This window comes from Eucyclogobius newberryi, unplaced genomic scaffold (genome assembly GCF_026437365.1).
Source record: "Eucyclogobius newberryi isolate DKJ021-1_F unplaced genomic scaffold, fEucNew1.0.hap1 SCAF_9, whole genome shotgun sequence".
Classification (NCBI taxonomy): domain Eukaryota; kingdom Metazoa; phylum Chordata; class Actinopteri; order Gobiiformes; family Gobiidae; genus Eucyclogobius; species Eucyclogobius newberryi.
The window spans coordinates 32,923,760-32,940,541 of record NW_027316532.1 but is presented as its reverse complement, the minus strand read 5'-3'; the positions used below and the strand labels follow the sequence as shown (position 1 = coordinate 32,940,541).

Sequence of the window (16,782 nt, the reverse complement as noted above, 5' to 3'; positions counted from 1 at the left end):
AACATAAGCTTCACAGCCCATTAAACATTGAAGCACATTTGTGAAGTTGTCTGCAGTGATTTGGGGAGCGGTTTTTTTTTTTTTTTCCCTGCTGGTCTTGGCTCGCGCGGGCTCCTGCGGGATGGAGAAAGCGAACTGGGGAAGGACATCGGTGAGCACCTCTTGAGTTTCTTCAAAGAGCCGCAGAGAGAGGAGGAGGAGGAGATCAAGGGGAGCAGAGACGCAAACCATCCCGCGTTTCGATCGTGCACAGAGCCAGCGCTTTGGACTCGCACGGAGCGAGGGGAAAATGCTGAAGTTTTTCAGTCCGCGGGATGACGAGAATGAAAGTCTGCTCGGAGCCATAACAGAAGGTGAGGCACGAGTAACGGTATCAGGGCGGGGATGCTTTTCACTCGCCCCGTCACTGCGTGTGCGTGTCGGGATGTTGTCACTGGAAATGCTGAAGCAGCAGTTGCGCCGCGCATAGACCGCATCATCCGTGTCAGTGCGTGTTTGTGTGTGTGGTGCACGGTCCACTGTCCACGGTGTCCACGGTGTCCACGGTGTCCACGGTGTCCACGGTGTCCACGGTGTCCACTGGTCCGGTGACATGAAAATGCCCGGTTTGGTGATGTAAGGGTTTGACTGAGTGTCGCATTGCCACCGGCCGCTGGTCGTTAAACAAGTACACGTGTTGACGACTGCGTCACTGTCCCGTGAAGCGAGCATCACCTCGTGCAGAGATATTTATTTATCACAGCTTCATTAAACCCACCAACGAAACGCACTTGAAAGAAGTAGCATTTAAAAAAAAACTTTATAATGCAGATGTTGAAATGGACATGAGCTGAACCAGTGCGGCGATGACGCGCTCCTGAGTCATTAATGAATCACTTTGGAGGTGCCGCTCAATGAATCACAGCGATGGGGAGGATATTGGCTTCCTTTGCAAGGCGTCTGGCAAATTTACAGTAATGGTTATGTTACGTGACCACCATTCGTAGGCAAAAGCCCGTGTAGGGTGTTGAAACAGCTGTAATGGGATTTTAACCGAAGCTTAGAAGAACATGGGGACATACTTTGCACAGTTTAAACTGACATGCTGTCCCAGTCAACAGAAAAGACTGAGGCAGTGCACATACCAGGCCATTTGAGTATGTTGGAATAGGCATATTAAACCTTAATTACGATACATCCATGTGAGCCTCCTCAGGGGAATATCCACACATTAACTGCTGCCTATGGACAACGTGAGGTACAATGAACACACACATCACATCTCTGCACACAGCAGCTTTGGTTGTCCAGAGACCTTATGTTAATCAATGGTTTCTCACCATTGACTAGGCCTATACAAATGCACATTGATGATTGCCTGTAATAGGCCTACTGTATACATGAGATCAATTAGTTTCCACCTCTCAAGGACAATTGTGCACTAATGAAACGCTGTCCGTGGTCAAGATTGAAAGCTGTGAGGTGAAGTCCTAGATCAGCACGTTATTTTAAATGGCCACTTAGTGTGTGTGAATACAGTAGCTATCCCCCCTTATACGCTGTTATTAATGTGTAAGCACGGCATGTGTCGCTATGCATGTAATCATGACTTTTATGAAACAGATGAAGGCGATAATCCATCTCTCCAGGATACAAAGCAGCACTGGCTCAATAGACCTTGCCTGTTTGTGCTCAAAGATGAAGACTTGCCCAAACCGGGAAAGCCAGAGTCTCCTTGTAAAAGCCCATCAAAAGTATCAAGAGAGGGCCCTCGTGTACTAAAAACATGTGATCCCCTGGCCAAGATGCCTTCAACCTCTCCATTGCAGACCAAACCCCAGAAGGTGCTGAAGCAGCTGGAGGAGGGCAACTGCACCATCACATCTATTTCCACTTGGTCCGAGGGGTGTTTTGGAGAAGCTGCAAGCCCCTTGGTGCTGAGTCCGGCTGAAGCTGCCTGGCCAGAGGAGGAAGACATGGACATGGAGAAGGAACCCCAGAAGAAGATTTCAAAAGAAGACTCTGTGGTTGAGGAGAAAGAGCTGGAGGAGAGCAGTCTGCAGCAGTGTGATCCAAATGCTGATGACGCCAGAAGAAGCCAAGAGACATCATGTAGTGAGGAGGAAGAGTGTGGAGAGGGCTCAGCCGCCGGGCACACAGCTGCCTCTCTGCAGAACCCTGATAATGATTCGACTCAGACCAGCCCGGACGGGATTCTGTCCAGAGATCGAGGATCGGCCCTAGGGCAAGTGGCCCCTGTGTGGGTCCCTGACTCCCAGGCTCAGGTGTGCATGAGGTGTCAGGTTCGATTTACCTTCACCAAGAGGAGGCACCACTGCCGCGCCTGTGGAAGGGTGAGGAAACACGTTTCATTACGTTTAACTACACATACTTTTTCTTTTGATCTTTATAAAATAGAATTTTTAATAGATAATGATGTTTTTTATCAGGTTTTCTGTGCACTGTGCTCCAATCTCAAGCTCAAGCTCTCACACCTTGATGGCAAAGAGGGCCGTGTTTGTGTGGCCTGCCACTCAACTCTGCTGAACGGTAAGAACATTCACTTATCTTTGACATTGTAATATGGCCATAAACTGTCCACAATCCACAATAGGTTACATTCATTTTTAGTTTTTCCTTTACAAAAGGAATGTATTATTCTATTTGGTACACTTTAAAGTCATGCCGCAGTTTTCTTATACCCATGAGACTGGCTCTTTGAATGTCACTCTTGCTCCAGTACATACTGTCGTCTTGTGTCCTTGCAGCCTGTGTGGATGTGATGTATAATGTACATGTAATGTTAGATTGCAACTTCAGGTCCCATACAGTGTATAGCAGGGGTTTCCAAACTGTGGCCCGGGGGCAAATTAATTGCCATTAAAACAAACCAATGCAATATAACAAACACAGCCCAAATTTTGTTGGCCCTCAGGCTTCCTGCTAAGTCGGCCCAAACAACAAAAAGTAGTACTTTTTACTGTAAAATTTGAACAATTTAAACATGTTATACCCACCTAATATTAATGTTCCAAGTCTTATTAAAGGTGTGGAGGCCTCGAAACTATGTCCAATGTAAAATTGTCAATGGTTCACTTCATTGTCGGTTGTCTGTGGCCCCCTGCTCCGTATAAGTTTCAAAATGCGGCCCTCTGTGAAAAATGTTTGGACACAGGGCTTTTATAGTTGTTTGACATGGGCACAATATTTCTGCCAGGAACACCTCCAAAGGGAATGCGGAGGGTGTGGTTTGCAGATGAGATCCTGAGCAGTAAACAGTCCGAGTCTGCGCCTACCACACCAGTACGAGGGCCCATGTTCTCCCCCCTAATGAGCCGTGCACTTGCTCCTGTCACAAGTCCTGCAAGTTCCCCACAGTTTAGGAGAGCCTCAAGGACTCATGGGACAGCATCTAATGTAAGTTTGAACATGCATGTAATACTATATGTTGTTGAATGACAAAATCAGTCACAGGCTTCCCATTTGAAGGAGGCCGGTAGTTCTTATAGCTGGGGCCCTGCAGCTTTGGTGGGCTGCTCTGTCAACCTCATCCCCTTGAACGGTCTTCCACCTATCCTCACATCTACTGGTGTCAAAGGAGGTAAGGAAAGGAAGGTTGCATGTTTACAAGTTCAATTACATTTGAATTATGTTATGCTTAATTATGCTTCAGATTACACTGTGGAGGAGCCCTCTGAGACGCTGCTCATTCAGGAGCTGGAGAGCGGTAGACCAAAGCCGCTGGTCTTTGTACTCAATGCTAATCTTCTTGCTATGGTCAAACTGGTCAACTGTGCGTTGTTTTACAAGCATTCATAAATAAACACAACATTCGTCTCAAACCACTTAATGATTTTAACCCATACTCGGTTCTGTCTGAATGACCTTGTCCCAGATGTGAACCGGAGGTGCTGGTGTGTGACCACAAAGGGCTTGCACGCTGTAGGACAGGACGAGGTTGTGGTGCTGCTGCAGTGTTCCCCTGAAGAAAAGACTTTCCCCAAAGACATCTTCAGCCACTTCATCCAGCTGTACCGGGACAGCCTTACAGGTTAGAGGACATTATTTACCAGCTGTATAAAAACTGCCATATATCGTAGTATGAACATTATATCAATGATTGAAGATGTTGAGGACATGAGTTGATCCATGAAGTATTGATTTTAAATTAATCGACTATTTCAGTCAAGGCCAAAGGCAGTCAAGCAAGAGGAACTTATCCCTCTATCCTCTGTAACATCCAAGCAGTTCAACCCCTTTTTCTTTATTTATTCCATTTTGTCCACTTTTTTATAAAAGGGAACTCTCAAGCTGCTTGATATGCTGTAAATAAAAATAAAGCTGTAACCCACTTATGTCAAATCAATCATTCTGGGAAGCATCCGGGTCAGTTTGTACGCCAAAGCCTCAAGTAAAGAATTTGCCTAAAATAAAATTAAACATTAACAGGACTTTTATATGGATCAAAACCCTACAAATGCTAATTTTAGTGTCAATCAGACAATCCCTTCAGAAACCAGCTTTAATCATTCATATATTTAACAAAGAAAATCTGTTGTCCTCTGTGCTGAGCTTGTTTTTACTTATGAAGATAAGTAAGGACCACACCCCTTTCATGCCCCTTCCTGCAGCTATACTATTTAAGCATCCAGGTCAAATACATCAGTGTTTGTGACTTCGTGCCCCTCCCTCTCACCCTCTTTAATTTTTCAAATTATTACAATTCATCTCCTAGATGGGGGTACTGAGGCCTGGGAGCCTACAGCCCTCATCACCAGAAGCCCCAAAACAGCATCCATTTCTGTACATTGGTGTTGTTCATGTTTCTCGTAGGTCAATAAGCACTTTGCATCGTAGATGGGGTTGTGGTCCTTTCTAGTGAATTAGAGTAAAACAGACATCAGAGGCCAAAACTACAGAGCTCAGCTTCACAAAGGCTCCAACCAATTGTTTCCAAAGGGTTCAAGAAAAGCTTCAGTTTTAAATAAACCTTTTCAACCTTTTTGTGTAGACCCACCTTCCACCTTTATAACTGCACCCCCTTGCCCCCAGCTGTCACCTTTGTGTACAAAGTACAACCAAATTTTAATGATGAAAAAACGAAGTAATTGGTTTCCATGTCTGCAGTACTGTACACTGCAGAGTATTAATTTGAATCTGTTTGCATAACAGGCTGTTTGCTTTGTGTGTCCATAGGAAAGGTGGTGAAGCACTTATCCCTGTCCCTGTTTGGGAGCACGTTTCTGGACAGTGCAGACCATGCCGGCCTCCTCTACGTCCGCGCCACTCACCAGTCGCTCCAAGGACTACCTCTGCCCAACCAGCCTTACCTCTTCGGCCTGCTGGTCCACCGTGTGGAAGTGGCCTGGGCCAAAGCATTCCCCCTCCGCCTCATGCTGCGTTTGGGGGCAGAATACAGATGTAGGAAACGGCTAATGAATGTCTTTATTGATTTATGACTGGTATCGAATTAGTTTTTTTTTTTTTTTTTTTCAGTTTACCCATGTCCTTTATACAGTGTGCGATTCAGGAAACCTTTGTTTGGGGAGATTGGTCGCACTATAATGAGACTATTAGTAGTAAGTATGAAATGTAATCTTTTCAAATAATTTACAATCGCTACCAGAAATGCATGTATCTAGCAAATATACATTCAGATAGCTCCAATATCTGCAAATGCACTGCAATAAATACCCTGAATATATATTGCATAATGTTTGAAATTTGAAGATTCATATTACATTGTCCCTTTCTTTCAATGAAACAGCAGTGAGAACAAATGAAAAGGAAAAGTTAGTAATTGTATTGTATTTATGGAATTTACACCACACAATGGGATGTTTTAGGCATTTTACCATCTTTATACACATTTACATATTTATACATACATATGCTAGGTCCACAACGTTTTACTCTTGTATTTTAGTTTTTTTTGGGAGTTACATATAATAACTGTTTTGTGCAGTATGAAGTTATTACCATGCATCATTGTTTCTCTTTTTGTCTTTGTTTAGGACTTTAGAAATTATCGCTACAGTCTTCCAACAGTACCGGGCCTCACTGTGGATCTCGAAGCTCAGCGGACATGCATTAAGATCCCCAAAAGTGGATATACTGAGGTGTCCTGCCATTGATCCTAAATGAGATGATGTACATTTGTCACTACAATAATAATAATATAATAATGCATTCCTCTATCAGATGATGAGGGCTTTAACTAAGTCTAACGAGCATGTGCTGGCCATTGGTGCGTGTTTTAACGAGGGGGCAGATTCTCACCTCATCTGTGTTCAAGGGGACGATGGACTGTACCAAACCCAGGCCATCAGCATCCACAATCTGCCCCGCAAAGGTAGGCCGCGGGGACACTGTGCCTCGCCATGACATATGGTGGTTTAAATGTAGCGACGGAAATGCAGGCGAGGCAGAAATAAAATGCTGAAGTCATGGAAATCAAAGGGCAATAGACGTTTTGTTGTTTGTAATAAATATTGCACTTACCAAATTTCACCACTAGATGCCAGTATATGATTCATTTAAATGGTACTGTTCATAGGTATACATGGAATATACATACGCCCTTTAAGTATACACATTTGTTATGCGTTACTATTCCAGATGTATTGTCATAGAAAATGACTAAATTACTTTTAGAGCGTCAAACACTGCAAAGTCCCTCACCCAATGAACCCGCCTTAACAACCACTGTGTACACATTTGCACAATAATGACCCTTATGTTAGAGACGATAACAGTCTTGGCAGGCGAATAAGGATCAGCAGTATCAGTAAGGGCTATCGAGGACACAAAGTCAGATATGTGCACTTCATGTCATCATCATTTAACAATACAAAGTCCAGTTCATTGTTGGATTGACTTGTGAACTAATGGGTTGGAGAAAAATAAAGAGTAATAAAGTAATAAAAACATTCTTAAGCCCACTTCTGCTTACCACATTAAATACATAATTATACATGGATTTTAATCAAATAACTAAAACATATAATTTACAAACCGAGTCCAGCCTATGCAAATTTCCATCCATCCATCCATTTTCTACCGCTTGTTCCCCTTTGGGGTCGCGGGTGACTGGAGTCTATCCCGGTGACTTCATATTCTTATTTATTACTATTAGTTACTAAAGTAATTTACTGCAGTAGACTATTCTTTTCAATCAGTAAGCCCACCCACCAATGATATTTAAAGGGTGCACTATGTAACTTTTTCATTCTCATTGTGAGAGAGCTTCTACTTCTTCTTTGGTGTTTTATGGCGGCTGGTGCCTAAGTGTTAAATTACCGCCAGACTTTATTCTTTAGACTTTATTCTTTAGACTTTATCTCTAGAAGCTGGTGATGCCACCACAAGTTACAGGTCACATCTGTGGAGAGCCAAGCTATATCACAAGAAGAAGAAGAAGAAGAAGAAGAAGAAGAAGAAGAAGAAGAAGAAGAAGAAGAAGAAGAAGAAGAAGAAGAAGAAGAAGAAGAAGAAGAAGAAGAAGAAGAAGAAGAAGAAGAAGAAGAAGAAGAAGAAGAAGAAGAAGAAGAAGAAGAAGAAGAAGAAGAAGAAGAAGAAGAAGAAGAACAGAATCGTTTAATGCCATACTGAGGAACATTCCAAGCAAATAAACACATTTCCATAGTTAATTGGTGGACGCTTCATCAAAGAAGTTACATAGTGCTGCTTTAATAATACTTGTAAATGAACATTGCTTACATTGAATAATTATCTTTATTCTTCTTCTTTACAGTCACAGGATCATGTTTTTTTATCTTCAGCAGTGCCCTTAAAGCCTCTGCAGGATACCTTGCCAAGTCCAGCATTGTAGAGGGTAAGACTTTTTGCATACACAAATATGTTGTTGTTACTTTATTCCTCAGACTTTTCGTAGTCCTCAGACTCTGTCGTAGTCCGTAAAAGTACTCCTTCCATTGCTTTGGTGTTACAAAGCCCATGAGGTCATGATATGTCTTTGTGACTAGAATAGTTGTTGTTGTTTCAGAGACCAACCGGCTGGAGAGACGGGAGATGGAGAGTGGATCGGTGGTCGACGTTCTGGACGGCGTGGAGGAGCAGCCTTTTCTGGCTGCACGTGCCCGGAAACGTAAAAAGTCCCTTACTAGGCAGGCACCTCCCTTCAAGTGTTACCATTACCGACAAGCTGTCACATCTTACCCCAGACCGGGTCACCTTCAACCGCCTAGCGTCCACCACCGTAGCTCCAGTCAAATTCTCCTTAACTTCATCCACAGACATCGCCGTAGGGACACCTACGACAACTCCTCTGACCGTGTTTCTTTCAGCATCAGACACAAGAATGTCCTTTCCACCCAGACGTTTAGTTCCAATCGCCTTCCGTTGCTGAGCCGCGTCCTTGCACACGACCAGCAGCGAGCCATCTCTAAGGACACTCGCACTCTTGATCACTCCCACAGCTACAGTTAGGCTCTTTGACAATGCCACTGAATTCCACTCCTTAAAGGATGCACTATCCTGTGCAAGCTTTATGATCACCTTACAGTCTCTGCTCTCACCCCGGATATCAATAGCTTCAGCCTCATCCTGCTGCTCATTCCCAGAACCCTCGGACGAGCTAAGGGATTTTTTACGTTTCCGGGCACGTGCAGCCAGAAAAGGCTGCTCCTCCACGCCGTCCAGAACGTCTTCGACCACCGATCCACTCTCCTCCGCCATCTCCCGTGAGAATATGGACCATGTTGGCTTAAAGTACTAGTATAGAACTCACCTTTGTGACACAAATACTAATAAACAAAACCAATAGGCGTTTGTTTACTTCTGACATTGCTTTGATGTATCACTATGTACATTTTGCACTGTTGCCCAAAACCCGAGCTCTATACTATACTGCTGCTCAATTAGTTAATTTTGTTGCTTTATGTGTGACAGGCCGTTTGGCCAGGCATTTGCGTCTACCTGTCAATGTTTGTCTGTTTGCTGTGTGCTTGTGTCCTGTTTCTATTTTGCTGTCCTCCCCTCTGCTCCAGATGGCCTCATGGTGCAGATCACCGTAGAGACTATGGTGGAGTTGAGGCGGTCGCTACGGGAGATGAAAGACTACACTGTCACCTGTGGAAAGCTGGACCAGTCAGAGAGCCAGGAGCTTGTTTGTGTACAGTGGGTGGAGGGAAAGTGTTGTGTGAATAAGGGGTGAGTGTAGTAACAGTAAAATAAAAGTTTGTTATAAGTGGATTAGTTTGTCTTGAGACTTACTAAAATGTAAATGTTTTTCAAATGTTCCAATAACCTACACAGTAAATTTATCCACAGAATTATAAGCCCTGTAGATGGGAAATCCATGGAGTCCATTAGTAGTAAGAAGCTATTCCAAAAGTCTGAGTACACGGAGAACGGAAAAATCATCCGGTGGACTGAGGTAAGGGTGATGCTGACTCTAACAAAATATTAAACAATAACAAAGATAAAACTTTCTTGTTCCAATTTTAGGTTTTCTTTTTGAAAAGGGGTGATCATGGTAAAGGAGACATGCCAGAAACAGCTGAGCACAACCGGCTAACCGAGCGAATAGCCCGAGCGTTTTGTTTGGCATTGTGCCCCCACCTGAAACTGCTCAAAGAAGACGGCATGGCAAAACTAGGACTACGTGTCACCTTTGACCCTCAAGAGGTCAGACACCAGCTTCTATACATGAATTGTACTTGAAAAGGGTATACATTCTCCATTTACTACCCTGTTGTCGCCTCATCTTATGATTCATCTGTACGAGAATGCGGTCATACTCTCAGATGGGGCCAAGAGACAAATTTCCCTCTAGAGCTTGGGATTGAAAGTCAAAATCTTTTCATTACAAGCAAAAAATATATAAAAAGTAAATAAAACAGCCATGTAACAACCCGATAAGCTGCTGGATAATTATATTACAACATCTAATTTTTTACAGTAATCATTTTAGCCCCTCATCTGTATTAAATACTATTGACATTACTATTGTCATGGTGAAGTCAGAAACACAGCAAGAGTTAAGTGTAGTTTATTGTTAAGGGAAATTGCAAGGTGTGACTGCATTCAAATAATTAGTGGTTTGTTTTGTCATTTCAGGTGGGATTTGTGGCTGGGAGCAATGGGCAGCCACTCCCAGCTCAGTACCTCAATGCCCTGGATAGTGTCCTCATTCCTGTTATACATAGTAGGGGGCGTAAAAGAAATGACGAGTCAATAGTGATGGAGCTTATTTTTTACATTCTAGAAAATGTCACTTAAGAGCACCATTATGGCTTCCTAACCACAACATTTCAGCTGCCAAATGGTTTCAGGACAATAAAAGGAGTGCAGTTTAATGGCAGATGGGTCCACATTGGTTTGGCCCTTCTCATCCACATAAACAAATAACACTGTGGTTTTCTGAGACCACTCTGCCCTTTGACAATCAGGGTATGCATGAAACTAAACTGACTTTAGATCAGGGCTCTGCACTGTAGATGACCTCATACGTAGCCGATCATTGAGAACACAATGTTTTAAAACCTTTAACGAGGGAACACCTCAAACATAATGCAAGGAGAAAAGTGAATGACTTTGAAGAACTGTATGCAGATTTGTGGCTAATTTAACACACATTGACCGAATGCTTATGAATGTTTTCTTACTGGATGCATTTTACTGACTGCTTCTGCAATGCATTCTCAGCTTGAAATAAAAAAAAAAAACTGTAATGAAAAAGGGACTGAATCTTCAGAAGTTTTTGTCTCATCTATTGGCATTTACTTTAAAAATGTATTTGAAGTTGATACTTGCTGGGACAGTGGTTCTCAAACTTTAAAACTGAGCACCAATTCTAGGCTTAAACTGCTACAACGTTCTAAAATTACTGGACTTGTTCTTAACAAGGAAAAGAAGGACAAGTGTGGTTTGAATCCTCTTTATTTTCAGCAAATAATTGAACTGCAAAGAAATCTGCATACCACCTGAAGGAGCCTGTGTACCACAGTTTGAGAAACACTGTGCTAGGATATATTAAATACAATTCCAGTACTTAATATCCCAGGGTTTGATTAAGATATCATACTCATTTGTCTCCATGACCTTGAACGTAATGACTGGTGACAAGAGGGTGTAGATCCGCTGTAACACATTCCCTCATCCTCTCACTGAACTGTTTTACAAGAGGAAGAAAGGGCCTTTTGTTTCCCTCCTCCTCTTCCCACATGCTTGACATAGCAAGCAATTACTTCAACAAAGCACAATGTTTTTCTTGGGCATATTTAAAATCTTCACAATATGTGAAATACTATGAATTTATTAAATAAATAAATAAAATTGAATTTATTGTCCTTTAATTGAATGTACAATAATAGAAAAAAATCATACCAATACAATGAGTTTTTGCTTGCTGTAAATAGTATTTATGAAATGTATTTAGGTTTATATTAAATAAACTGTTGTGCCATCTGTCCACAGTAGTCAGGAAAACATGGAGGTCAGATAAGTGAAAGTAAAAGGCCACCAGTGTGAGACTGAACTAAGGGCCGTTTCAACATCCGTGAAGAAAACAAAAACCTCTTCTCATCATTTATTGTGTTGCGTGATTTCCCAACTAAAACACAGTCCAACTAGGAGTGGGACCCCAAGTGTGTAGTCTTCGATCACATAATTTCCCCACCTTTTAACATTTAAAAATAAAAACTGACAACATATTCATTGCAATCCTTTCCTTTGACAGGTTCTTGTAGTCATTTGTTTTGGCATTTTCTGTCCAGTGATCCTATGCCTTCTTCATGTGAGCACTGCCGTTCTCGTAATGATTAGAGCCATTTCCACGGAGATCGTTGCTTGTGCCTTTCCCATGTTTTGTGCCACTTTCGTAGTGTTTGCGGTTGCCGTGAACCGCTGTGTCTTTCTGTGCCATTTTGGGCAGACGCTTACCCTTTACATAGGCCTGGATCCAGAAGTTGGAGAAAAGTACAAAGAAGATGGTGCCGTACATCCAGATGAGGTGGATAAATAAGGTGGGCTGGTAGTCACAACTGCTCATGAAGTACCACTGTGTGATATGGAGCGAGACCAGCACAAACTGAATCTGTCACACAAATAAAATACACTTTGTTACTGCTTGAGCCTCATTGCATCACGAGTCCAAACAAACAGATACATACCAGCTGAATTGCAGTCATGTACTTCTTCCACCACAGAAACTTTTGGAACTGAGGTCCAGAAGCAGCGAGCCCATAGTACAAATACATGAACGTGTGCACTAGAGAGTTGACCATGGCATGGAAAGATCCCATTCCACCTGGGAAAAGAAAACCTCTGGGTTACAACACTTACGATACAACTATAGATTGCAAACTAGCTGCTATTGATGGCTTATTAATGTTTGATTTGTAAAAGGGAGGCATGCAAAGAGATATATACGACATTTAAATGGTAATTATTAACCATTAGTAGGTGAATGAGTGCTTACCAGGAGCATAGCTCACACCCCACCACCAGGTCCAGGGCAGGATGCTGTGGTGGAAAATGTGGAGGAAGGTAATCTGTGCCTGCTTTTTCCTCAACACAAAGAAGATCTGAAAGATATATATATTTTTTAAACCAAAACATTATAGTGAATTGAACATCATGCACATCATTACTGACTTGAGTATATTTCACAAGAATGTGTGGACTTACTGTGTCCATGAGCTCGATAATCTTTGAAAACCAGAAAAGCCATCCAACTCGGACCATCTACAATTATTTTGGAATTGTGTGAATGAAAATGTAATAACCACCATCTGCACACATTAAATCTTACCCTTAAAGCTTCAGGGCTGTTGGAGGTATCAACTGGATCACACCTCCATGTGTAAGTTGTAGCCCAACCAGACATCAGGAACTATGAAGTCAAGAACAACAAGGCTTGGTGGGGCACAATTTCAATCAATCCAGCTGAATCAGATCCTTACCTCATACACGATATATACAGAGAGCCCCACAAGTGCAAAGTTGTAGATTATCATGGCTTCTTTGAGCTGAAAAGGTTTCCGATTGGCCATAATGCGAGGTCCCAGGTACAGTGTAAAGAACAGGTAGCATAGCAAAATTATTGTCATGGGAACTGGACTCTGCATGAGTAGGTATGAATTAACCCGCGGATCTGAGGAGGATAATGATATTAACTGTAATTACAATTAAATGCGTATGGAATAGGCTTGGTAAAGTTCTTACCCATTCCTGCTACGAGGTGGTTGTAGAGATCCATGGCTTGAGAGCCAATGTCCTGAATGGCCTGGAGCATGTTGGTCACTTGATTACTACAACTCTAATATCTGCAGGAAACAAACAAAAAAGTAGCTCTCACATAAGCATGTAACATAAGCATGAGTATGCTGTTGTTCAAGGAGTTAGTGGTAGCATCTGAAAATATTAGAATCAGGATCACATCTTGGCATACCTCACCAAAAAGAACACTCCTATAAAATCCCTGGATGCTTTACCAACTCCACAAGCATTCATCAGACATGGCCTGATATCAGGAGGGAGGCGCCACAAGATAAGGGGAGGGCATTCTTCTGGTACAGCAGCACTTTGTGTGGGAGCTAGGGGTCAGGACACTACACTTCTCTATACAAACCCATCACAGAACAATGTGGATAGAAACAACACAAAAATAACACTACAACATAATACAAAATATACACCATTTTCTATTCGACATGAAATTCAAAGTATTGGACATAATGCACACACCATTGGTTTTGTTGACAAAGGCCCAACCATATCATGTGTAAATGTAAAAAGCAAAGGACATGCAGGGCGTGTCTTCTCGTGCACAGAGAACATTTGTGTAGTGCAAAATACACAAGCAAGCAATAGAGTAGAACGTATTTGCAGATGGAGGGACTAACAGAAGCAGGCAAAAACATTTAATACACAGTGTAAAAACTGCAACAGCAACATTCCTCCTTTTGTAGTTCAAAGCAGACCTCAGTCATTCCCAGTATCTCTTCTCCAATCTTTTGTTCTTTTTCAGGTGAAGATGACACAGATTCACACTCAATAGGGATTGAGTTGTCCATGTTGTTATTGAGGATTAAATTGTATGATTAACTGTAATAGATGACATTTCAGAAAACTCTTACCTAAAAACCTGTGGTTGTTATGGAACCGATGTTGTAGGTTTTGGTTCAATAAATGCATCATTTCTGTGCTGAGTGCAAACATCAAGGTATTTTGTTCTGAGGAAAAATGCTGAAAAGTTAAAGCTGCCGGGTAGCCCCCCGGCCAGGTGAACGGAAACTAGTGCTTTAACTAACACTACAGGGCACTTAACCCTTTTACATCAGCTCATTCTTTTTACTGGATGTATTTAAGATTACTTTAGAACAAATGTCACATCCATGTGATTAAAGAACATATTTTTTTCCTTTACAAGAATATTACTTACTTTACTATCAAAATCGTAAGGAGTTAATGTAGAAACAAATAGGATTAACAATCAACCACAAGAAGATGGTTAATGAAAAGCAAAACCATTTCAACAACAGCAACTGTAGCTGCAAACACAGCTGCTCTGTGTATAAATTGAACAAACATTTCTGTTTCAAATCAAAGTCGGTGGTCATTTTAGATCAGTTGACAAGTTGCTGTTGGGTAAAGAGGTCTGATATTCAGATTCCACAAGAAGTCAGAAACTTCCCCATTACTGTGAATGTTCACAAAACAGAAAGGCAGTTTTACTGTTACTACTCTGTTCCTTCCTCTGTGCTGGAAATGTTGACAAAGTCACTTGAATTATGACACACTAGTGTAAAAGGTCTTTCCATATGAGAGTTAGAGTCAGTGAATCATAGATGGAAAATAAAAAATGGTCACACAAAAATGGTTAGTTAAGGGAAACAAGACAAAATGTATCCCAAACACCAATGGTTTAAGTTTCTTAATGGGAAAGCTTTTGTTTTACACAAACCTAAAATAAAATCCAACACCAAAAGCCGAGTTGAGCGATAAATACGGAACCGTTTGACACGTAAAGCAACGTCACCCACTCGGTTTATGCTGGTTCAGGTATTGAGCAACTTACCAGGCTCAAATGCAAATGACTCCCTTAATCCCAGGTGCTGTTCAGAGTTCCCTGTAGCCAGTCAGGGACAGAAAAAAGGTCAGGCCGGGCGATCAGCAGGCGGGACAGGGGCAGGCAAACTGGAGCAGCATCAGCACGTCGAGGCAGCCAGGGAGAGCGAGAGTAGAAAAGTCTGACAAGAGTGCAATGAGTGGAACACTGCTCCAAATCCCCACCTTTTTTGAATAACTGGCAGGGAGGAGGCAGGGCAAGCAGGAGCAAGCACGAGCAAGGGCACAAGGAGCAGACTGTGAGCGCGGAGCAACTAGTGGAGCCAGCAAACGACAGCCCCATTTAAAAAAAATCACACACACAAATCCCGCCCCAAATAAGAGGGAAACCTGGAAATTCAAACATCACTCTCGTCACAAGGTCACACCTGCCACAGGTAAAACACCGCATTCCTGCAGCTGTACTTGGACAAGCCTGGGGATACATTATTCAGGCTAAAACAGGCCTGCAGTCGCTCTGTTGTTATTATGAACAGGGCTTTTGTTCCAGACTTGCTGGCTCTCGTCCTGACCAACACCCGCAAAACACACCGGAGATATTTTCTTTGTCTCTGTAGAAGCAGACAACTAAGAGACAATTCTGATAAACATTGATAAGAGGTCCAAATCAAGATAAAGTAGAGAAGTGAGCTAATATAGTATTTATTTTGCTCCATATCTGAGGTCAGGAAATGTCATTCATACAATTCACATAATACTCATTAATAATAATAATAATAATAATAATAATAATAATAATAATAATAATAATAATAATAATATTATTATTATTATTATTATATTGGCTTATCTGTAACTAAGATGTAAAAACGGCTGCAGAAACGCATATCGGGCTAAAAGTTATTTGTTCAGACCCGTTGTGAGGACAAACTGCTGCACTTGGCTGTACCTGGATGACATCTGAGCCCTGAGTTTGTCATTGTAGATCTGCTGTGGGGTTGCAGTTTGAGAGAGTGACCGGACCAGTTCTGCTGCTTGTCACACTTATCTCGGACGGAGTGGGGGCAGTAACAGAGCATTTCAGCCCCTCCTCCAAAATATAAAAACACAGCCAAGTAGATCATCATCTATCCATCATCTATGGTAGTTGAAACTGACAAATGGCATTATAAATGATTGTCATCTTGCATGATGACACTAACACCCTTCCTACTTACATTTACACTTACACACAGCTCATGGCAAATGGACATGCACATGCAGAACATGGAGCACAACTTAATAACATGTGTGACGGTGAGAAATTGAGATAAACTGTATGCCGTCCATATAAAGCCAGCTCAGGTAGCTGCATGTTACTGCATTAATAGGTAAGGCACGTTTATTTGTAGAGCACAATTTGTACACAAGGCAATTCAAAGTGTTTCAAAAATGCATTAAAATCACAAAGACAAGAGAGAAATCACAAAACAGATAAAGAAATAAAAGAGTGAAAACTGAAAATCATTCATTAATTCTGGGCACCAGCAGGAGGCCGGTCCCACCCTGAGGTCCTTAATGCTTATACAGTATAAAAATTGTGAGGAAGACTGATATATACGTAACCTACATTAATTAGCCGACACATCATACAGTATGTATAAGACATTTATATCATTACTGTGCTGGCAAAATAGACCCCCAGCATATATCAGACATAGTGACTAGACCTCAGCAAGAAACACAACACAAACACAATTGAAGACTCACCCAGTTTGGTGAGCTTTATTT

The 16,782-nt window shown here is 41.9% G+C and overlaps 2 protein-coding genes across 3 annotated transcripts; one reads left to right on the top strand and one right to left on the bottom strand.

The window, feature by feature from the left end:
• Positions 1-61: 61 nt before the first annotated feature.
• Positions 62-10,680, top strand: zfyve9b (zinc finger, FYVE domain containing 9b). Its single transcript, XM_072438188.1, has 16 exons — positions 62-353; positions 1,603-2,333; positions 2,430-2,529; positions 3,197-3,396; positions 3,469-3,580; positions 3,653-3,772; positions 3,875-4,030; positions 5,176-5,400; positions 5,476-5,558; positions 5,994-6,098; positions 6,181-6,331; positions 7,733-7,813; positions 8,988-9,150; positions 9,271-9,376; positions 9,448-9,627; positions 10,060-10,680. The coding sequence occupies exons 1-16, from the start codon at positions 290-292 to the stop codon at positions 10,219-10,221; spliced, it is 2,739 nt and encodes a 912-aa protein (XP_072294289.1). The 5' UTR covers positions 62-289; the 3' UTR covers positions 10,222-10,680.
• A 183-nt stretch (positions 10,681-10,863) lies between these two features.
• elovl1b (ELOVL fatty acid elongase 1b) lies at positions 10,864-15,198 on the bottom strand. 2 transcript variants are annotated; one of them, XM_072438413.1, is made up of 8 exons: positions 15,023-15,198; positions 13,168-13,268; positions 12,906-13,096; positions 12,755-12,835; positions 12,631-12,687; positions 12,422-12,527; positions 12,114-12,250; positions 10,864-12,037 (listed from the first exon to the last, which is right to left on the bottom strand). In XM_072438413.1, the coding sequence occupies exons 2-8, from the start codon at positions 13,235-13,237 to the stop codon at positions 11,723-11,725; spliced, it is 957 nt and encodes a 318-aa protein (XP_072294514.1). In that variant the 5' UTR covers positions 13,238-13,268; positions 15,023-15,198; the 3' UTR covers positions 10,864-11,722. The 2 variants fall into 2 exon arrangements, with proteins under 2 accessions (XP_072294514.1, XP_072294512.1); XM_072438411.1 differs by lacking the exon at positions 15,023-15,198 and having other exon boundaries at positions 13,168-13,502.
• Positions 15,199-16,782: the final 1,584 nt, after the last annotated feature.